At 42.4% G+C, this 20,655-nt stretch overlaps 1 protein-coding gene across 12 annotated transcripts in view; it reads left to right on the forward strand.

The window, feature by feature from the left end:
- Positions 1-20,655, forward strand: part of gramd1bb (GRAM domain containing 1Bb) — a 429,520-nt gene that overhangs the window by 125,604 nt on the left and 283,261 nt on the right. For 11 of the 12 annotated variants that reach the window (XM_034168028.1, XM_034168030.1, XM_034168032.1 and 8 more), the window contains exon 2: positions 12,052-13,116. The exons of the other annotated variant lie outside the window; for it this stretch is intronic. In XM_034168028.1, the coding sequence (XP_034023919.1) occupies positions 12,719-13,116 (398 nt within the window). In that variant the 5' untranslated portion in view covers positions 12,052-12,718. The remainder of the gene's footprint in view (positions 1-12,051; positions 13,117-20,655) is intronic. 12 annotated transcript variants of the gene reach the window in all.

Below are 20,655 nucleotides of genomic sequence, written 5' to 3' on the forward strand. Positions count from 1 at the left end.
TTACAAACCCTAGGAACTACAAGTAAGCCTGCAGTCTGAGAGCGAAGCGCTGTATTGGGGTGATACGGTACTATGAGGTCCCTAAGATAAGATGGGACCTGATTATTCAAAACCTTATAAGTAAGAAGAAGAATTTTAAATTCTATTCTAGAATTAACAGGAAGCCAATGAATAGAGGCCAATATGGGTGAGATATGCTCTCTCCTTCTAGTCCCTGTCAGTACTCTAGCTGCAGCATTTTGAATTAACTGAAGGCTTTTCAGGGAACTTTTAGGACAACCTGATGATAATGAATTACAATAGTCCAGCCTAGAGGAAATAAATGCATGAATTAGTTTTTCACCATCACTCTGAGACAAGACCTTTCTAATTTTAGAGATATTGCGCAAATGCAAAAAAGCAGTCCTACATATTTGTTTAATATGCGCATTGAATGACATATCCTGATCAAAAATGACTCCAAGATTTCTCACAGTATTACTAGAGGTCGGGGTAATGCCATCCAGAGTAAGGATCTAGTTAGACACCATGTTTCTAAGATTTGTGGGGCCAAGTACAATAACTTCAGTTTTATCTGAGTTTAAAAGCAGGAAATTAGAGGTCATCCATGTCTTTATGTCTGTAAGACAATCCTGCAGTTTAGCTAATTGGTGTGTGTCCTCTGGCTTCATGGATAGATAAAGCTGGGTATCATCTGCATAACAATGAAAATTTATATGCAGCTTGCTTGCATGCTTTATATGCAGCATTATATGTCATATGCTGCCATTGTAATTTATGGCATTCATTCTTTTTTTTTTTGTTCTGAAAATGTATGAGAAGCCATCTACAGACAAACAGAAACTAAAAATTTTCTGAAAACTCTCCCCCACAAACACCATTGGCATTCGCAGTGGCCACAGAAATAATTAGTTCATCATGAGCTGCCCTTTTGACAGAACTGTGGAGTACTAGCTAAAAAGAAAAATCACACATTGCAAGTGGCTTCATTTGCTGGTAAGAAATGATCAGATCTGCGTTAAAGCACTGTACTGTATCAAGTTATAAAGCATTTTATTGTAGGTATAAATACCTAAAAAGCCTATCAATATATGTCTTTTTATTGTTGGGGGAAAAATCCTTAAATCCCACCATTTTACATCTAAAAATCCAACAGTTCTGGAGGAACATGCCCCTAGAGGCTGACGAGCCCATAGTGCAGTTTGGCCACTTCTCCACTCACCATTCACTTGATTCTGTGCAGAACACTGCAATGAGGCGCCTTACTGACACCAAAACTGTCCATCTGCGTTTTGTTTATTCAGTCTGCGTGAGTTCTTCCTTCCATACCTTGGTTAATTTTCAGTAAGACTGAAAACCAACTAAAGTAAATCTAAAATGCCACAGTGTATCCCCCACCCCACTTCCACTTGGTTAAGGTAGTGAACCAAATGAGGTGTTTAAACCTTCTTGTTTTTGTCGTTTGTTTTTCAGCAGTGAAGGTTATTAAAATAGCTCTTTCATATTTTGTCCCCCATTGGCAAAGACATGTCCTAGAACTCAGAGGCTGCAGCTTTTTAAATGATTAATTTGATTAATCAGTCCACGTTATGCTTCATGTATGCTTTAATCTGCATTTGCATACCTCTAATCTGCTTGCAGTCTCACATTGTGCTGACAGGGATGCAGTGCTAAGAATAGAGCAGCGGGGAACAATGGAGCTGAACTTTGATGGTCAGTAATAGCGCATGAAAAGCAAACGATCAGATGGTGGTTGTGAGCTGCTGAGCCACTACGGTGATGGAAAACTGATCTTTTCCTCAGCTGTAATAGCAAAGCCTCTCTGTGGTAGGTCCATCTGGTGACTCCTCAGTTATACATATGGCAAAGTTCATAAGACACAAGGCGTTTATGGGTCATCCTGCTGTGGAAAGAAGTTTTTTTTTTTTTTTTATCGTGTACTTGTAGTGCACAGGTGTATCAACACACTCTCAAGCTTAGAATATTTAAGTGTGCCTTTTTCTACTTTTACAAAATAATGAAATATGACAACACTGTTCAGCAAGTCTAAAAAGATATATATTCATAAACAAATGTTAAGTAGGAGCTTGAAATGATTATGCTAAATTGTCAACCATTCTACTACGTTTAACCACATCGCTTTTTCACACCCAGTGAAGTTAGTTTGACCCAGGTCTACTACAGCATGTTAAACTGTAACGGGAAATGGCATCTTGTCCAAAATAATTCATATTTCCCTGCTCCCACACAAAGCAAACAGCTCAGAATGTTGTGCACATATCCAACCCCAGTTACTCTGCTAAAGTGCTCTTGAGCAAACCCTTGACCTGAAACACTCGATGTTGATCCCTAGTGGAGCTGCTCAGTGGCCCATTGATCAAACTGCGATTAGGAAGCTTCCAGGTTTGAATATGTGAAACCTAATGTTAGGGCTGAGGGATAAAACGATCACAATAAGTGGTCACAATGAAATTTACACTGACAACAATGACATATTTTGTGCGTTTCTACTTGATACAGAGAGATCTAACAGCAAATTATACAGCAGAAATCAGGAACAGGTCAACTCAATGCACATTTTTATCAAAACATAATTAAGATATAATAAAAAACTGTATTTTTTGCAAAGCAAATATTTTATTGAGCTTAATGTAATCACAGTGTAACAGAAGATATCAGTTTAACCACATAGAAGATATAAGTTTAGTCACTAAATAAATGCAGTTAAACTGGATATGTAGCAATTTAAGTCGATGCATCTAAACAGGAGATTGGCGTTTTTTCTTTGCTTAGTAGCTCCATCCAGCTCTTGTCCAGTCTGTGCTGTAGAGAGGTCCTTGGCCCTCTGTATCATCCTGAGTGTCTTGTTTCCTGTGAAGTTTGCCCTGCACTAACACCAGCTTGACATCCTTGTGAAGTAGGGGAACCAACATATACAGCTGCAGGTTGCCACAGCCAGCCTTGCTGTTGAGACGGCTGTGGTAAGCCTCCACATCATTGTTTGCTCTCGTCAGTTGCTTGAACACGCACCAGGTGGCTGGGGGCTAGGAAGTGTCATTTTATCCTTCCTGACTGTAGTTCTTTTTTCCTGTATACCCATATAAACATGTTATACTACTATGGTACAATAGTGCAGTGAGTTGACATGGACCTGCAGAAATCATCAGCTTGCATGACTGAATTGTCTGGAAAACATGACAGCAGCACATGGTGCTTATGGACTCACCTGTAGTGTGTGAGACCTCCACCATGGGAGCATATTTCACTGCCTGCTGTAGATCATTCCAAAATGAGAGAAAGTGCTATGATGGTTGAGAGGACCACGGTGTGAATGGAGACAGTGATGGTCTTCAGCTAAAACTAAGCAGTGAATCAGAGAAATAAAACATTTTTAGTGGTTTCACAGCAGTTATGTTCTGAAGCACAAATAAACATGCACACACTGCAGCAAAACATTCTTCCACCAATCTTTCTGTGGTTGTGACTTGCTTAAGTAGGACAATGCAATGTGGGGCTTCCAGGCTAAATTTGGCCCACACTCCGTATGCTTTGGCCCACGACAGCAATGGACAAGTTCTCTGGAAATGAATACATAGCTGTTAAATAGATTAAAGAGTAGTGTTTGTTTAATCATTTTGCTGTCTCCCCACTTGCTTCCAACATGTGAATGCAGCATAAACCTTAAACAACTACTGAATGTTATTAATGAAATTTTGGGTTCTCATAGATGGTGAGCGCTGGTGATCCGTGATCTGTACAGACCAGCTCCCCGCACGCGTGTGAGCCGCAGAGTGATTGCAAAGTTTACATACATGTGATTTTTGTGTCATGGTGATTTTGATTTTACTGTAACTGTATTGAAATTAAAGACATCATAGGTTGAATGAAGGTTAATGCACCTGTCTGTGCACAACTTGCAGTCATGAATGCAGCCCATTGAAAACAGCTTTGTCCTTGAGACAGCTAACTGCAGCTTCAGCGCATTTCTGGATCCCAAAACAGAAAAGAGTCTCTCAGAAATTAAAGGAGTTGAGGATGACATGCGTGTCATCTCTTCCTTGTATAATCTTGAAACCACAGAAACAAACACTGCGGCCGAGCTGGCAGAAAGATGGGGCTCCAGAAAATAATGGATAATCCTGACGTATTTTTCTCTTTTTTTAAAAAACTTTCCTTTTAAAACTTTAAAGCAAGTTAGTATTTGTCAGGGTTTTTCTTGTTTGTGTTTTTCTCTGATCCAAAAATTATTCAATCTGTAACTTAAAAACTTTATCCAATCCAAACCATGGGTCTGTGACGCCCCTACTAGTGAGGGACAGACAACCTCCTGTTTTGAACCAACCAGTTTGCCATCTTTTAACATGCATAATCACCATAACATAAAATAAAGACAAACAGAACTGTTCAAGGGCGGCATGGTGGCTTAGTGGTTAGTACTGATGCCTCACAGCAAGAAGGTTATGGGATTGCTTTCTGCCCTTTCTGTGTGGCGTTTACATGTTCTCCCTGTGTCTCCGAGCACTCTGGTTCCCTCCCACAATAGAAAACATGCTGCGAAACATCTACCAGGACAACAGATGGAAATTAGCTCATGACTATAATCTGGCTTGTTTACAACACAGTATGGTGATGAACTTGCACTGTCCCTTCACAAATAAAAAAAAATCTGAAATGTGTTGCTAATGATGACAGGGTTCTGGTGGCCACGAAGACCACTGCTGCTTTGAGGTAGTCAATAAATGTACTTATGACAAATTTCTGGTAAGGCGCTGAAATCATCTTTAAGTGGGAACACTTCACACATGGCAGGTGTCCAGACCATTACCTCAACAGGACAATAATACCGTTTAGAGCAGTTATTCTCAACCATGGGGCTGCGGCCCATCATTGGGCCATGAGTGCCAACTACTGGGCCACTAAAAACTTTCAGTTCTGCACCTGTGAGCCGTGAGGTGCCGCGGGACCGCAATGCAGCTTCCCACTTCTTGGTGGCAGTGAGAGCAGAGCAGCAGCAGAAGAAGCCAGCTGCAAACGTTGAAGCTATGGAAAGTTTAGGTCACTTTTTAAAGTGAAAAAATGAAGATGGAAGTCCTCAAAGGCAAAATTTATGCGCAAATACAACCCTGATTTTATTCAGTTCGGCTTTGTGAACAGAGGCAGCGAGGCAGAGCCGAGAGTCCAGTATGTTAAGTGTGGGTTAACGCTAGCCAACAAAGCACTGAAGCCTTCAAAACTAAGGCGGCACCTCAAAACCAAACCTCCAAAGCTATTTGGGAAGCCAGTTGATTTTTTTTTTCTTTTTTCATGAGAAAAGAAACTGGGCTATAGATGCAGAAAAGTTCTATCGTGTCACTGATTGGTGACTCTATAAATGTGCTTTAAAAGCAAGCTACCTCGTAGCCAGACGTGTGGCGCAGAGTAAGAAGGCGGTCACCATAGTGGAGGAATTGGTTCTACTTGCCACTGTGGACATGTGCCGTGAGATGATAGGAGAGGCTGCTGTCAAGAAGCTGATGACCGTCCCACTCTCAAACAACACTGTGAGCCGCCGTATTGTTGGCATGGCATCAAACAAATTGTCAAATTCATCAGTAGTTTATCAGGCAATATTTTCAGTTGCACTTTATTTAATTTTTATTATTTTGAATGTGTTTATTTTAGTACCACCGATTATTTATCAGAATTTCTCTTAGTATCTAAATCCAAATATTTTTGTATTTCTGATTTTTTTTTTTTTTTTTTAATAAGCTTGACTTGAGCCTTTAGTTCTTGAAGCAACTTGATTTGTTAGATTGTTCGCCTTTTCAGTGTTGTATGTGCAGGTTTACATACACAATATAAAAGAGATGTCTGAGATGATCACAATGTATCATATCATTTATTTTACAGGGTTTTAGCTTGTTAAACTGTAAGTGGACTTGATTAGTTTTTGAATTCAAACCAAGATTCTGATCAATTGAATTGAAAGTATTAATATAAAAGTATTAATAAAGAATTAATATTTAAATGGGCCCTGGGCCACTTTGTACTGGGGAAAATTGGGCCCTGAGGTCAAAAAGGTTGAGAACCCCTGGTTTACAGCCTAATTCGCCTTGGTCCCACCAAATAATAAATCTGTGAAAAATGATCCACGTATAAATCTATCACGTATCCGCTACGAAGAAACCTCTATGTACCTCTAAGTACCTCGCATGTGTCAGGTATCAGCCTCTAATAAGCCATGACTGACCTGTCATTTGAGCCCTGTCCAGCCTCAAATGGCTTATGTTGCTGCATATGATCCATGTAGAGTGACATTGGTGCATGGGTTTGGTCCAACCCTCCACCCTTCCCACACATGGTCCCTTTTGAAGTGTGGGTTTTCAATTCACAGCATCCATTCAAGATGTCACAGTTTTTAAACGCAGTCCAAAAAAAAGACACTCCTGCACAGTCTAGCTGGTGTGCACATCCATGTGCCAGGCTGCTGTTCACCAGTCATTAAATGCAGCAGTTCTGCATGTGCACACAGTGCAAGGTTGAAAAAATGAAGGAAGAAGAACTAATCTGGAGAGATTTTTCTGTGAACAAACAAGACACCACATTGAGGTGGCCGCTTTGTGGTGTCTTACACCTGTGTGGATCACTTCCGCAAAAAAACGACAGTTGCCTCTGCACTTCTTCTCACTTGCTTCTTCCATGGCTTTGCAGTCATTTTGACACAGGTGATCCAACTTTTAACTTTGTATTCGTCCATTATTGTCTGCAAAATCACTCTTTTGCGTGCATGTGTTCTGCGTAAATGCTCATCTTGAGTGTGAGTAATTGCGCCAGTGCGCACACGGAGCTCATCTCATCCATTATAACCAGATGTTAAATCTATCATAAACATACTTTTACAGCTGCCTATCAATCAATCAATCAACTTTTTTTTATATAGCGCCAAATCACAAAAAACAGTTGCCCCAAGGCGCTTTATATTGTAAGGCAAGGCCATACAATAATTATGAAAAACCCCAACGGTCAAAACGACCCCCTGTGAGCAAGCACTTGGCAACAGTGGGAAGGAAAAACTCCCTCTTAACAGGAAGAAACCTCCAGCAGAACCAGGCTCAGGGAGGGGCAGTCTTCTGCTGAGACTGGTTGGGGCTGAGGGAAAGAACCAGGAAAAAGACATGCTGTGGAGGGGGGCAGAGATCGATCACCAATGATTAAATGCGGAGTGATGCATACAGAGCAAAAAGAGAAAGAAACAGTGCATCATGGGAATCCCCCCACAGTCTACGTCTAAAGCAGCATAACCAAGGGATAGTCCAGGGTCACCCGATCCAGCCCTAACTATAAGCCTTAGCGAAAAGGAAAGTTTTAAGCCTAATCTTAAAAGTAGAGAGGGTATCTGTCTCCCTGATCTGAATTGGGAGCTGGTTCCACAGGAGAGGAGCCTGAAAGCTGAAGGCTCTGCCTCCCATTCTACTCTTACAAACCCTAGGAACTACAAGTAAGCCTGCAGTCTGAGAGTGAAGCGCTCTATTAGGGTGATATGGTACTACGAGGTCCCTAAGATAAGATGGGACCTGATTATTCAAAACCTTATAAGTAAGAAGAAGAATTTTAAATTCTATTCTAGAATTAACAGGAAGCCAATGAAGAGAGGCCAACACGGGTGAGATATGCTCTCTCCTGCTAGTCCCCGTCAGTACTCTAGCTGCAGCATTTTGAATTAACTGAAGGCTTTTTAGGGAACTTTTAGGACAACCTGATAATAAAGAATTACAATAGTCCAGCCTAGAGGAAATAAATGCATGAATTAGTTTTTCAGCATCACTCTGAGACAAGACCTTTCTGATTTTAGAGATATTGCGTAAATGCAAAAAGGCAGTCCTACATATTTGTTTAATATGCGCTTTGAATGACATATCCTGATCAAAAATGACTCCAAGATTTCTCACAGTATTACTAGAGGTCAGGGAAATGCCATCCAGAGTAAAGATCTGGTTAGACACCATGCTTCTAAGATTTGTGGGGCCAAGTACAATAACTTCAGTTTTATCTGAGTTTAAAAGCAGGAAATTAGAGGTCATCCATGTCTTTATGTCTGTAAGACAATCCTGCAGTTTAGCTAATTGGTGTGTGTCCTCTGGCTTCATGGATAGATAAAGCTGGGTATCATCTGCGTAACAATGAAAATTTAAGCAATACCGTCTAATAATACTGCCTAAGGGAAGCATGTATAAAGTGAATAAAATTGGTCCTAGCACAGAACCTTGTGGAACTCCATAATTAACTTTAGTCTGTGAAGAAGATTCCCCATTTACATGAACAAACTGTAATCTATTAGACAAATATGATTCAAACCACCACAGCGCAGTGCCTTTAATACCTATGACATGCTCTAATCTCTGTAATAAAATTTTATGGTCAACAGTATCAAAAGCAGCACTGAGGTCCAACAGAACAAGCACAGAGATAAGTCCACTGTCCGAAGCCATAAGAAGATCATTTGTAACCTTCACTAATGCTGTTTCTGTACTATGATGAATTCTAAAACCTGACTGAACCTCTTCAAATAGACCATTCCTCTGCAGGTGATCAGTTAGCTGTTTTACAACTACCCTCTCAAGAATCTTTGAGAGAAAAGGCCTATGAAGAAGGAATGAACATGCAACTGTTTTACCAAACTATTACAATATAAACATTACAAATAATTACCTTTTAGGCTGTTCTCCACCTCATGCAGCACATGAGAGAGAGAGATTAAAAAAGACATAAAATAAAAACTCCAGCTGTAATGGTCCTCTATGATTCCAGAAGTGATTAGAGGTGTTTTCAACATCCAAACTCTGACAGAAAATGATTAATCCGCTACAAAATAATAATTTTGCATACAGCGTCCAGCGCACAGAGCAGGTGGGATTGTAATGATGAAGTGCGTGAGAGGGCTGAGCCAAAATAACCTGCCCTGTCCTCATAGCTGCCAGGTGCTCGGATAATGGGCTTTTCACCACAAACATGCCTCTAAAATCCTCGTTTGTCTTCGTAGTACCCCGTACACAAACTGCGCATGCTGTTGTTGCTAAATTTTGAACCTCTTGAAATTAGCGCCACGCTCAGAGATGAGCCTCGTTAGCCGAATATTCTAAGCCTCTAAGAGCCACTGTTCTCCCATGATTGTTGAATAACGACTTGTACCAAAGAAACATGCTACGTAGCTCATTATTTGGTGGGACCAGGGCTTTAAAACCACACCACTCTAAAACTGCAATTGTAGATATAAAACAGTTTAAAAATCTAGCCCTGCTCTACACCGTCATTGTGTTAATCAATTCAATCAATCAATTTTTTTTTTATATAGCGCCAAATCACAACAAACAGTTGCCCCAAGGCGCTTTATATTGTAAGGCAAGGCCATACAATAATGATGTAAAACCCCAACGGTCAAAACGACCCCCTGTGAGCAAGCACTTGGCTACAGTGGGAAGGAAAAACTCCCTTTTAACAGGAAGAAACCTCCAGCAGAACCAGGCTCAGGGAGGGGCAGTCTTCTGCTGGGACTGGTTGGGGCTGAGGGAGAGAACCAGGAAAAAGACATGCTGTGGAGGGGAGCAGAGATCGATCACTAATGATTAAATGCAGAGTGGTGCATACAGAGCAAAAAGAGAAAGAAACAGTGCATCATGGGAACCCCCCAGCAGTCTACGTCTATAGCAGCATAACTAAGGGATGGTTCAGGGTCACCTGATCCAGCCCTAACTATAAGCTTTAGCAAAAAGGAAAGTTTTAAGCCTAATCTTAAAAGTAGAGAGGGTGTCTGTCTCCCTGATCTGAATTGGGAGCTGGTTCCACAGGAGAGGAGCCTGAAAGCTGAAGGCTCTGCCTCCCATTCTACTCTTACAAACCCTAGGAACTACAAGTAAGCCTGCAGTCTGAGAGCGAAGCGCTCTATTGGGGTAATGTATTTGCATTATTACCTCCACCAACAAAGTTGGGCAGAGGTTATGTTTTCACCCCTGTTTGTTTGTTACCTCCGCCAATTCCTTATCTTCAACACTGAATGAAATTTCACAAGTTCATACTTTGTCAAAAAAAAACAACTAATTTCTTTCATATTTGGTAGCATTATGTAGGATGGTATTGTTTTCTCATTTATGAAGAGACGATTTCACTTTGGTGGTTTTTGTTCTGTCTGTTTATGATTTTTATGTTCTGGCCTTTATAACATGAAACAACTTGTTTGTACTCAGATGTTGATTTGTGGAAGCTCGGGATTTTTCTGTTATTGGTGACAAGAAGAAGGTCTGTGATGTACAGTGTTTGACACAATGTCTTTGGTGAAGAAAATAGTTGATGGTTGATTGTTTAATTAGTTGGGGCTGATGCATGGTGGTGGATGTCGGCAGGGTAAAAATGTAGAAAATAATACAACCCCTGGCAAAAATTATGGAATCACCGACCTCGGAGGATGTTCATTCAGTTGTTTAATTTTGTAGAAGAAAAGCAGATCACAGACATGACACAAAACTAAAGTCATTTCAAATGGCAACTTTCTGGCTTTAAGAAACACTATAAGAAATCAGGGAAAAAAAATTGTGGCAGTCAGTAACGGTTACTTTTTTAGACCAAGCAGAGGGAAAAAAATATGGAATCACTCAATTCTGAGGAAAAATTATGGAAGATCCGGACTATTTGCAGGCCATGACATTGACCCTATGTGTCTTTTTGCAAGGAATGTTTCACAGTTTTTGCTCTATGGCAAGATGCATTATCATCTTGAAAAATGATTTAATCATCCCCAAACATCCTTTCAATTGATGGGATAAGAAAAGTGTCCAAAATATCAACGTAAACTTGTGCATTTATTGATGATGTAATGACAGCCATCTCCCCAGTGCCTTTACCTGACATGCAGCCTCATATCATCAATGACTGTGGAAATTTACATGTTCTCTTCAAGCAGTCATCTTTATAAATCTCATTGGAACGGCACCAAACAAAAGTTCCAGCATCATCACCTTGCCCAATGCAGATTCGAGATTCATCACTGAATATGACTTTCCTCCAGTCATCCACCGTCCACGATTGCTTTTCCTTAGCCCACTGTAACCTTGTTTTTTCTGTTTAGGTGTTAATGATGGCTTTCGTTTAGCTTTTCTGTATGTAAATCCCATTTCCTTTAGGCGGTTTCTTACAGTTCGGTCACAGACGTTGACTCCAGTTTCCTCCCATTCGTTCCTCATTTGTTTTGTTGTGCATTTTCGATTTTTGAGACATATTGCTTTAAGTTTTCTGTCTTGACGCTTTGATGTCTTCCTTGGTCTACCAGTATGTTTGCCTTTAACAACCTTCTCATGTTGTTTGTATTGGGTCCAGAGTTTAGACACAGCTGACTGTGAACAACCAACATCTTTTGCAACATTGCATGATGATTTACCCTCTTAAGTGTTTGATAATCCTCTCCTTTGTTTCAATTGACATCTCTCGTGTTGGAGCCATGATTCATGTCAGTCCACTTGGTGCAACAGCTCTCCAAGGTGTGATCACTCCTTTTTAGATGCAGACTAACGAGCAGATCTGATATGATGCAGGTGTTAGTTTTGGGGATGAAAATTTACAGGGTGAGTCCATAATTTATTCCTCAGAATTGAGTGAATCCATATTTTTTTTTCCCTCTGCTTGGTCTAAAAAAGTAACCGTTACTGACTGCCACAATTATTTTTCCTGATTTCTTATAGTGTTTCTTAAAGCCAGAAAGTTGCCATTTGAAATGACTTTAGTTTTGTGTCATGTCTGTGATCTGCTTTTTTTTTTCTACAAAATTAAACAACTGAATGAACATCCTCCAAGGCCGCTGATTCCATAATTATTGCCAGTGGTTGTGCATCGATGTGTGAGCATGTTTGTTTGGTTGTTTGTGTGCATTCCCTGCCTGTTTGATGTGACTAGTTTTCTAGTTTCTGCATGTACAGTGCACCTGCATTCTTGATTATCTAGCTGTTTTATATGCACACCTTTGTCATCATTATGCTTTGCCTTGTATGTACCTTTCAGTCCTATCACCTCCCTTCTAACCTTTAGGCAGTAACTGCGTGGAGGCAGTTATACACTTCACACGTCACCCTCCAGCATGGGAACAAACCCAGCCAAGATGTTCTCCCTCGGCAACAGTGACCTAAAAATGAGAATGAAGTAACAACACCACACCATTCCAGCTTTTATCCAACATCAATATTCAAGGGCTGACAGTTGGTGCCTTCCTCTTTAGCATAAGCGGTAGCATCTAAGGTAACGGCTTTGGTGGCTTGGACAACAAGGTGGCCACTGTGTGAATGACTTTGTGTAATTTGGCCTTCCTGTCCCTGGAGAGGACCTGCAAAGGAGTTGTGTTACACTCCCTGACAGGCCTTATACATGTTTTATCGGCCGCTAACAGAACAGAACCCCATTTGTTATCTAATCCAGCCCTCTCCTCTGCAGCCTGAGAGTTTACTGCCACAAGACTGTTCTTCACTTTGTCAGCCAGCAACTGAACTGATACCCAGCAGACAAGTTGTAGGACTTGTCAACTAATCTTTTTATTTTATTTTATTTTTTTCTGGACTGGCACGTGATCAAGCTTTTGGACACATCAAATGAATTGAGGAGACCGTCAAGGCTGCAGCCAGTACGTTTCTTCTCTTCAAAGGATCTCGGTAAAGAAGTCCTGTAGCGGTTGTATTTGCATGTTAGAGAACTAGTCTGGACAATGTGTGACACGCTAAGGCCCCCTGCACTCCAGGTGAGCGTCCCGAGTGATGCTCCTTTATACTCAGATGGTGGAAGCAACCCTGTGTCTGATGGCTCAGTACGATCCAGCTCCTCAACTCCGACACTCCGTCGCAAGCGTTTCAAGATGCGCCGCATGAGGAATGTACCAAGTGAGAGGGAGTTGCTAACCAACAGTCACCTTCCACCTCTGTCACGTTCCGGCTCCAAGGAGTACTTACAGCTGCCTTCCATTGAGATCACACCCTCCAGTGATGAAGATGCACCTTCTTCCTGGTCTCGCTGTTCCACACCCAGTGCATCCCCTCGGCGCAAACGTTTTCTGTTGAGGAAGTGGCTGAAGGTCCGAGAGAAGAAGGAGCAATGCAGTGAGAGCAGGTTGGTATGGTCCCCTTTTTATTCACCTTTTCCCAGTTCCCTTCTTCTCCTCACACCATGCTGCTTTACTCATGTAGCACGGATTCAAGATGAGTTAAATTGATTCTTTGTCAACTCAAGCGTTTTAGATGGGAAATTTAGATTCTTGTTTTTACGTCTTGGTTAAATGTTATTCTGGAAAAAAAAATCCTCAAGAAATTGCAGGCGTTCATGTCTTCAGCTAAAAAAAAATACATTGTGGGTTACACCTGTTCAAAATCTCAAATGTTACAGAATGTTTTGGGCCACATGTTGTTCTTGTTCCACTAATAAAATAAAAGCTCTGTGTCAAATTTTATTGTAATCGGACATTGTTTAGGGGTCCCCCACAGTGTCAGTGTGTTATTAATCCTATTGCAGCAACAATTTTCCCCAAACAAGCAATTTAGTAATCCAGTAATTCCAGTAATGTTCTCCTCTGGGTGACCAATCAACCACCACTTTGCGATTAGAAGCCATCACATGTACCTGTAAAACAAAAATAATGACATCAGAGTGTTCTCCCGTTAGGGTGACGTTGCCTTGTCAGCGGAGGGAGAGGAAAATGTCACTGTGGAGGACCCTCTAAATTTTATATGATTGAGTTCAGATTTGGTCTGCACCTATAAAACCCCAAATGGAACAAAAAGATGTGGCCCGAAGTCTCTCACAACTTTTATTTTTTCACTATATAACATGAACAGCCCTATTGTGGGTTTAAAAAAAATTAAAGCTTGTTATTATTTTATTTATTTTTTAACTTAGGAGTTTGTAACTTTGTATTTCCTGCAAAAGTGTGTTCACAGTAGTGAGTAGTGTAGTAAATGTACATACAGTGACAGATTTTAAGGTAACTGTTGACTGTGGTATATGTCGTCGTAGAAGCTGAATTTTAATTGAATACATGCTAATACAGTTATATGGGCAGACAGTACAGTGATTAAGACTCTTGCCTCACAGCAAGAAGGTCTGGGGTTCAAATCCACCCATGCCCATTTCCTTTCTGTGTTGAGTGTGCATGTTGTATCTGGGCAGTCTGGTTTCCTCCTGTCATTTAAAAAACATGGTTATTAGGATGGGCCTCTTTACACACCCAGTAACCATGGCAGGGTGTTAAGATCTGCCACTGGTTCCTGGGCACTGTTCCTTTAACTGCCCGTAGCTCCTAGTAAGTCCCTTCAGTTTCTCCCTTGTTTTCACTTTGGGTCAGCACAGCAGATCTAAAGTGGATCTGCATGTTGATTTGGAGCAAGTTTTTTACAACCCCCTTAAAGTTCCACTTTTAAGACATTTCTACTACTTTGAACAATTATGTAATATTTTTCAAAGTAGTAGAGTGTTAGTCATAGTGGATGTTTTGGGTCTTTGGCTTACTATTTGTAATATTTAAGAATGAAGTGGTGCAGTTTGAACTATGTTGACTTTGAAATCAAGCTTGCTTTTAACTGATTTATTATTAAAATCAGAAATTTAAACAACGTATAATCGTGATGGACATATATTTGCTTTTATTTATTGTTATTCGGCTGGTAACATATGGACATGAAAACAGAAAATCTGCCATTGTTAAAACAATAGTAAGTTGAGGTTTTAGTTTCAGTTGGGGTCACCACAGCAAAATTAGCACGGATTTGCAATTTATTTTTGTTTATTTAAGATTTGCAGTAGATGCCCTTCCTGATGCAACTCCACATACATAAAAAATTACATGTATACTGGTCATTTTGTTGTTTGAGGCAAATTTCAAGAAGTATGATACATGTTGCATTGCTGGCAACTACTCTCTAAGCCCCAAAACTGAGCTGAATTGTGGTCCTCAGCATGTTTTGTCATTGTTTAGGGCTACATAATTAATCACATTGCAATTGCAATGACAGCCTGTGTGATAGATAACTGCAATTTGCTGAGATTTTACACAAATAAATCCTCTTCAAGTTGAGTTGTAAAGTTGAGTTCAACATCTAAAACTTGTTAGAGCTCTTGATGTTAAAGAGAGGTAGCAAGTGGACATAACTAAATGCAGCTGCAATGTTTTAGAGTGCATTATGTAGACCCCCCCTTCAGATGTTGTAATTTATGCTTATTTAGTGAAAGTCAAAAGTATGGCTGCAGAGTTTTGTTGCGGTTAATAAACACGTGCATTTATAATACAACTGCTGATCACTGGATTTAAATCACTATCAGGGTCGACTGAAAAGTTCTGCCTCCAGTGTGCTCATTTCAATGACAAGCAAGGTATTGAAGTAGGCACGTGTACCAAACGGTATTGAATGGGCCACAGGGCTAAATTCTGAAAGGTCCACCTCTTAAGTGTACTGTTTTTGGTGCTGAATGTCAGGACTGGACGAGGGCAGGACACAAATGCAGGCTCGACAAAAGGAAATATACTTAAAGGGTGGTTTATTCAGGCTTGGGATCGATAACAGCAAGGCAGTCCACGGAGCAAAAGTACTTGACAAGGATTAAGCTGAAGACGTGGTCCAAAGAACAAGCAAGGTCAAAACATGAGAAAACAGGTATGTCAGAGCAGAGGCAAAAAACAGGATCCAGAACACAAAACAGAGTCCAAAAACAAGGCTTGGCAAAACAAGAACGAAACAAGAGGCTGGTACGTGAGTGAATCAACGAACGAGCGGGGAAGAAGTGAACAGACGCAGGTTAAATAGGGACAGGTGTTAATCAGGAAATGAGGTGCACGTGGAGGAGGAAAGGCCTGGAAAGGGGGGGCATGGTCAGGTGACAGCTAAGAGTCCAATGATGCAGAAGGGCGGTGACAAATGGGCAAGAGAATGACAGATGAAGGGGCGTGGCTGACTGAGAGGACAAACTAAATGAAGAAGGGCCATATGGGCTGAAGCCTGGAAACGGCCGGGACATGACAGTACCCCACCCCCAAGCGGGTGCCCCCGGGCATCCGCCCAGGAACCCGACACTGGGAGGGCGGCAGGGGGAACAGGACGGAGGGCAGAACGAGAGAGGAGAGCCACAAGAGGGCCGAAAAAAAACAAAACCCCAGGGATGTCTGACAACAGACCCCAGCAAAACAGGCAGAGGAAACATGGAATAACAACACCCGGGCAGGCGGTCGAGGGACCCAAAACTGGGCATAGCCAAGGAAGGAAAGAGGCCCCCAGGCGGGCGACAATACGGCTCAACAAAGGGCCTGGGCACGTGACACACCCCCGGGTCGTGAGTTTCCATGAGGTTAGGGGAGTGGACCCGTGGAGAAACGGGCGTGGAGACATCAGGAACTCGGCCTTGGGACAAACCGGCCCCTATAGTAGTTCCCAAAGAACCATCGGGGCCAGGTTTAGGACGAATAGCTCCAAAGCAGTGGTGTACAGTAAACAACCTCCTCAGGAGGAGTCCCACCGTGCGTAGAAGCCACTGGGCAAAAGGGAGTAGAGCTAAGCCACAAGCAAAACAGAGGGCGTTCACATTCCAGGTACTGTAACACAAGACATTTAGGTGCATACACACTACCTTACAACAATGACAAAAACAAGACAGAAAAGAGCCCTCATACAGTAAATAAAAGTTCTTGAACAAAACCCCAAAAAAGCAAAAAATCCCCATAAACGAGCAAAAGTGCAGACAGAAAACAATCAAAACCAGACCAACACAAGTACCAACCAGAAAATCCTGTATTTGCTCAGGGTGCTGAATGTATTGCACGAGAAGGTTAATCAAAGTCTGTGGATAAATGGCATGGCCAGAAGTACTAGGAGACGTGAGAGAGAATTTTAACAGGCGTGAGAAGGAAAATGTTTCCATGAACCCACAACCGCCCCCTGGGGAGACCCCTAAGAACAAAATAATTTTACCCAACAGCCAGGTCATGACGCTCTGAAACTGTGAGTCAAGGTCAGACATGGTCCACCCCAGGAGGAGGCGTGGGGCTTTGAACCAACAAAGCACAGAGGTAAACAACGTGAGTACAAAATAGACCCGCAACAAATACAGTTCAAGCAAAATGTCACTAACCATCTCCAGGTTTGCGTCCTCGATCGTCATCTTCTGTGCCGACAGTGAAGCTGGAGCAGGATGAGGAGGCGCAGGAGGGGAAGGTTCCGACGGCATGCGTGCGAACAACGTACCGTCTGGCCTTGAGACTGGTTGTGGTGCGGCGTGTGCTGGAACAGGTGCTGGCGCGGTGGGCGCAAAGTCCAAAGCAGCCGTGGGCGTGGAGTCTGGAGCAGTCGCTGGTGCCGCAGGTGCAGAGATTGCTCCAGTCGCTGGCGCATTGCGCATGGAGACCGGGCTGGCTGGAAGCGTCGCAGGTGCCGCTGGCGTGGAGACTGGAGCAGCCGCTGGTGCAGCTGGCGTGGAGTCTGGAGCAACCGCTGGAGTGATGCGCACAGAGACTGGTTCGGCGGGAGGTGCCACAGGTGCGGAGATCGCTCCAGTCGCTGGTGCAGTGCACATGGAGACCGGGCCGGCTGGAAGCGTCGCTGGTGCCGCTGGCATGGAGACTGGAGTAGCCGCTGGTGCAGCTGGCGTGGAGTCTGGAGCAACCGCTGGAGTGATGCTGGAGAGACTGGTTTGGCGGGAGGTGCCGCAGGTGCGAAGCGCACGGTCTTCGGTGGCACAGGCGCGCAGGGCTGTCGAGGAGCTGGAACAGGAGGAAGGCTGAGAACAGCCGTTGTCGTGGCCCGGAGACGTTGGGAAGTCGGGCATGAGGAGGCCGGCTCCGCTTCGGTCCGAAGCGAGCGTGTGGAAGCCACGTGAGTCGTTCGTGGTGCGGACTTAGGTGGTGCTCGTGAAGGGGCTTGCATGGGTGTTGAGCGTGGCCGTGGTCCCGGTGTCTTCGGCTTTGCAGGTGCAGCCGGTTCTTTTCCTGATGCACACCAGGCTGCATCTGATATCGTTATGTGCCGTGGTGCGGACGAACAGGCTGCAGTGATGTCTGATTCAAACATGAACTCCATCGGATCTTCGATACATGGCGGAAGAAGGCCCTGCTTAAACTGAGCCTTTATGTTCTCAAGGTCAGGAAAGGAGCGAACCACGTCATGCTCGGCTTGTAACAGCTGATCAAGGTCCGACAGAACGCGACATCGGTTCTGTGGACTCAGATTGTCATGGTATTCATAAAACAAGTCCTGTACCTTGAACAACACGTTTACCGAGTCCTGTACTATAAACTGCTCTGACTCCGACGAATTGTCTTCGTCATCGTCATCACAATCTCTCCATTCAGCGTCGTCATCGACAGGCAGGGGCTGTGAACACGGGTGGGCCTCTGGATGTTTTATCCAGTCAGGAAGTTTAGTGCCAGAAAAAATTGTGTCCAGGTCTTGCAGATCAGGGAAGCGTTCATAAAGCCATTCATTGGCTTCCACGATTTCCCATGCCTGCTCAAGATAATCAAATTTATCTTTTGGAGAGAAACAGTCACGAAAACAAATAAAAAAAAATTGAAGGTCATCAAAAATCCTCTTGATTGTATCAGCGTCTTGATTCCTGGCGACCGGATTCGAGCCCGCTGCGTCCATGTCTGGCTCGTTCGTTCTGTCAGGACTGGACGAGGGCAGGACACAAATGCAGGCTCGACAAAAGGAAATATACTTAAAGGGTGGTTTATTCAGGCTTGGGATCGATAACAGCAAGGCAGTCCACGGAGCAAAAGTACTTGACAAGGATTAAGCTGAAGACGTGGTCCAAAGAACAAGCAAGGTCAAAACATGAGCAAACAGGTATGTCAGAGCAGAGGCAAAAAACAGGATCCAGAACACAAAACAGAGTCCAAAAGCAAGGCTTGGCAAAACAAGAACGAAACAAGAGGCTGGTACGTGAGTGAATCAACGAACGAGCGGGGAAGAAGTGAACAGACGCAGGTTAAATAGGGACAGGTGTTAATCAGGAAATGAGGTGCACGTGGAGGAGGAAAGGCCTGGAAAGGGGGGCGTGGTCAGGTGACAGCTAAGAGGCCAATGATGCAGAAGGGCAGTGACAAATGGGCAAGAGAATGACAGATGAAGGGGCGTGGCTGACTGAGAGGACAAAGTGCAGGTGCGGAACTGAGAGTGCAGTGATCCGGAAAAGACTGTGGAAACAATGAGAGACTGACAAGCAGGAGCAAGAGAAAGGTGATCAGATACAAACATGACAATAAAAGATAGTACAAAGAAAACCATGAACACCACCCTAACTTGATCAAAACTGAAAAGCATACAAGAACGTGATAAGTAGAATCATGGGAAATAATACAATAAACCTACTTAGAACAGACAGAAGAAACTACAAGAAAACAAAACTGAAAACCAAAACCAGAAATACCCAAATACTCAACAGAAGAGAGAACAGTAACATAAGCAAACAAACACTAAATGCTGAAACATAAAAAAAGACTGTGAATAAACTAGAATGGAACTAAAACATAGCTGTAAAGTAACAAAGAAAGAAAGTGACAAAGCAATATGAGAACATTGAATAAACGTGAAGAAAGAGGCAATAACAAAACAAGACTAAAACATAACTGAGGTGAAAAGTAACAAAGGAAGAAAGTGACAAAGCAAAAATCAGAACATGGAAAAAAAAAACCCACATGAAGAAAAAGGTAATTAACAAAACGAGGCTGATGCCAAAGGAACAGAACTAAATGAAGAAAGGCCATATGGGCTGAAGCCTGGAAACGGCCGGGACATGACACTGGAGAAATTCAGGAAAGTTCTCTCTGTCTCTCTCTGTCACATGCACACAGAACTATACTAAACTAAAAGATGGATATACAGCATTTCTTTAATCAAGAACCACAGAGGGTCCTAGAAGAGAGTGAAAGAAACAGTGAATTTCACTGTTACGGGTAACTCGCGTTGGGTATGCGTTGCGTGTCCTGCTGGTAACAATAATCTCTCGAGAATGTTTAGCGCGTACTTGCATTTGGTGCATAACGGAGGCGCATGAAGTTTTTAAATCCTATTCAGTAGCCCAGTATTAGAGGTGTATTTAAACTGCTTTCACATGCGTTTAGCCTGCGCTTGCGCTACAGCTCTGTGCTTTGTTCACGTGTCAGACATGAGAGGTTTGCTCTTTTTTTCTCAAACTACGTTATAATTGCATATTCAATAGTTTAAATTTTTATATATCCTGGGGGAGAAACCCCTGATTAAATGGGACTTTACACTTCTGACCTAAAAAAAAAAAAAAAGTGCCCCCCCGAGCACTGTAAGGCCTCTCTGCAAATCTGGGTCTGTTTAAGATAAATTGTACATATAAAATAAAGCCATTTTAATTATGTTGTTAATTTTCTCTATAAAGTACCAATAAGAATAGCATTTTAGTATCGGAGTGATAACCGGTACCGGTAAGAATAGTAGAACTGTTTTTTTTTTTTTTATTTTGGCACACATGGATCCAAGCAATTAACAAAACATACAAAGAAAGAAAAAGAGAAAATAATCCAACAAAGAAAAACAGAAAATAGTCCAACACCGCACCGCTGTTAAAATCTTAAAATCTGGTTACCATGGAAACCATTGGAAAAACTATTTATGTCCAACGTCGATGAGTGCTGCTGTC

Source organism: Thalassophryne amazonica, chromosome 4, assembly GCF_902500255.1.
Source record: "Thalassophryne amazonica chromosome 4, fThaAma1.1, whole genome shotgun sequence".
Lineage (NCBI taxonomy): Eukaryota > Metazoa > Chordata > Actinopteri > Batrachoidiformes > Batrachoididae > Thalassophryne > Thalassophryne amazonica.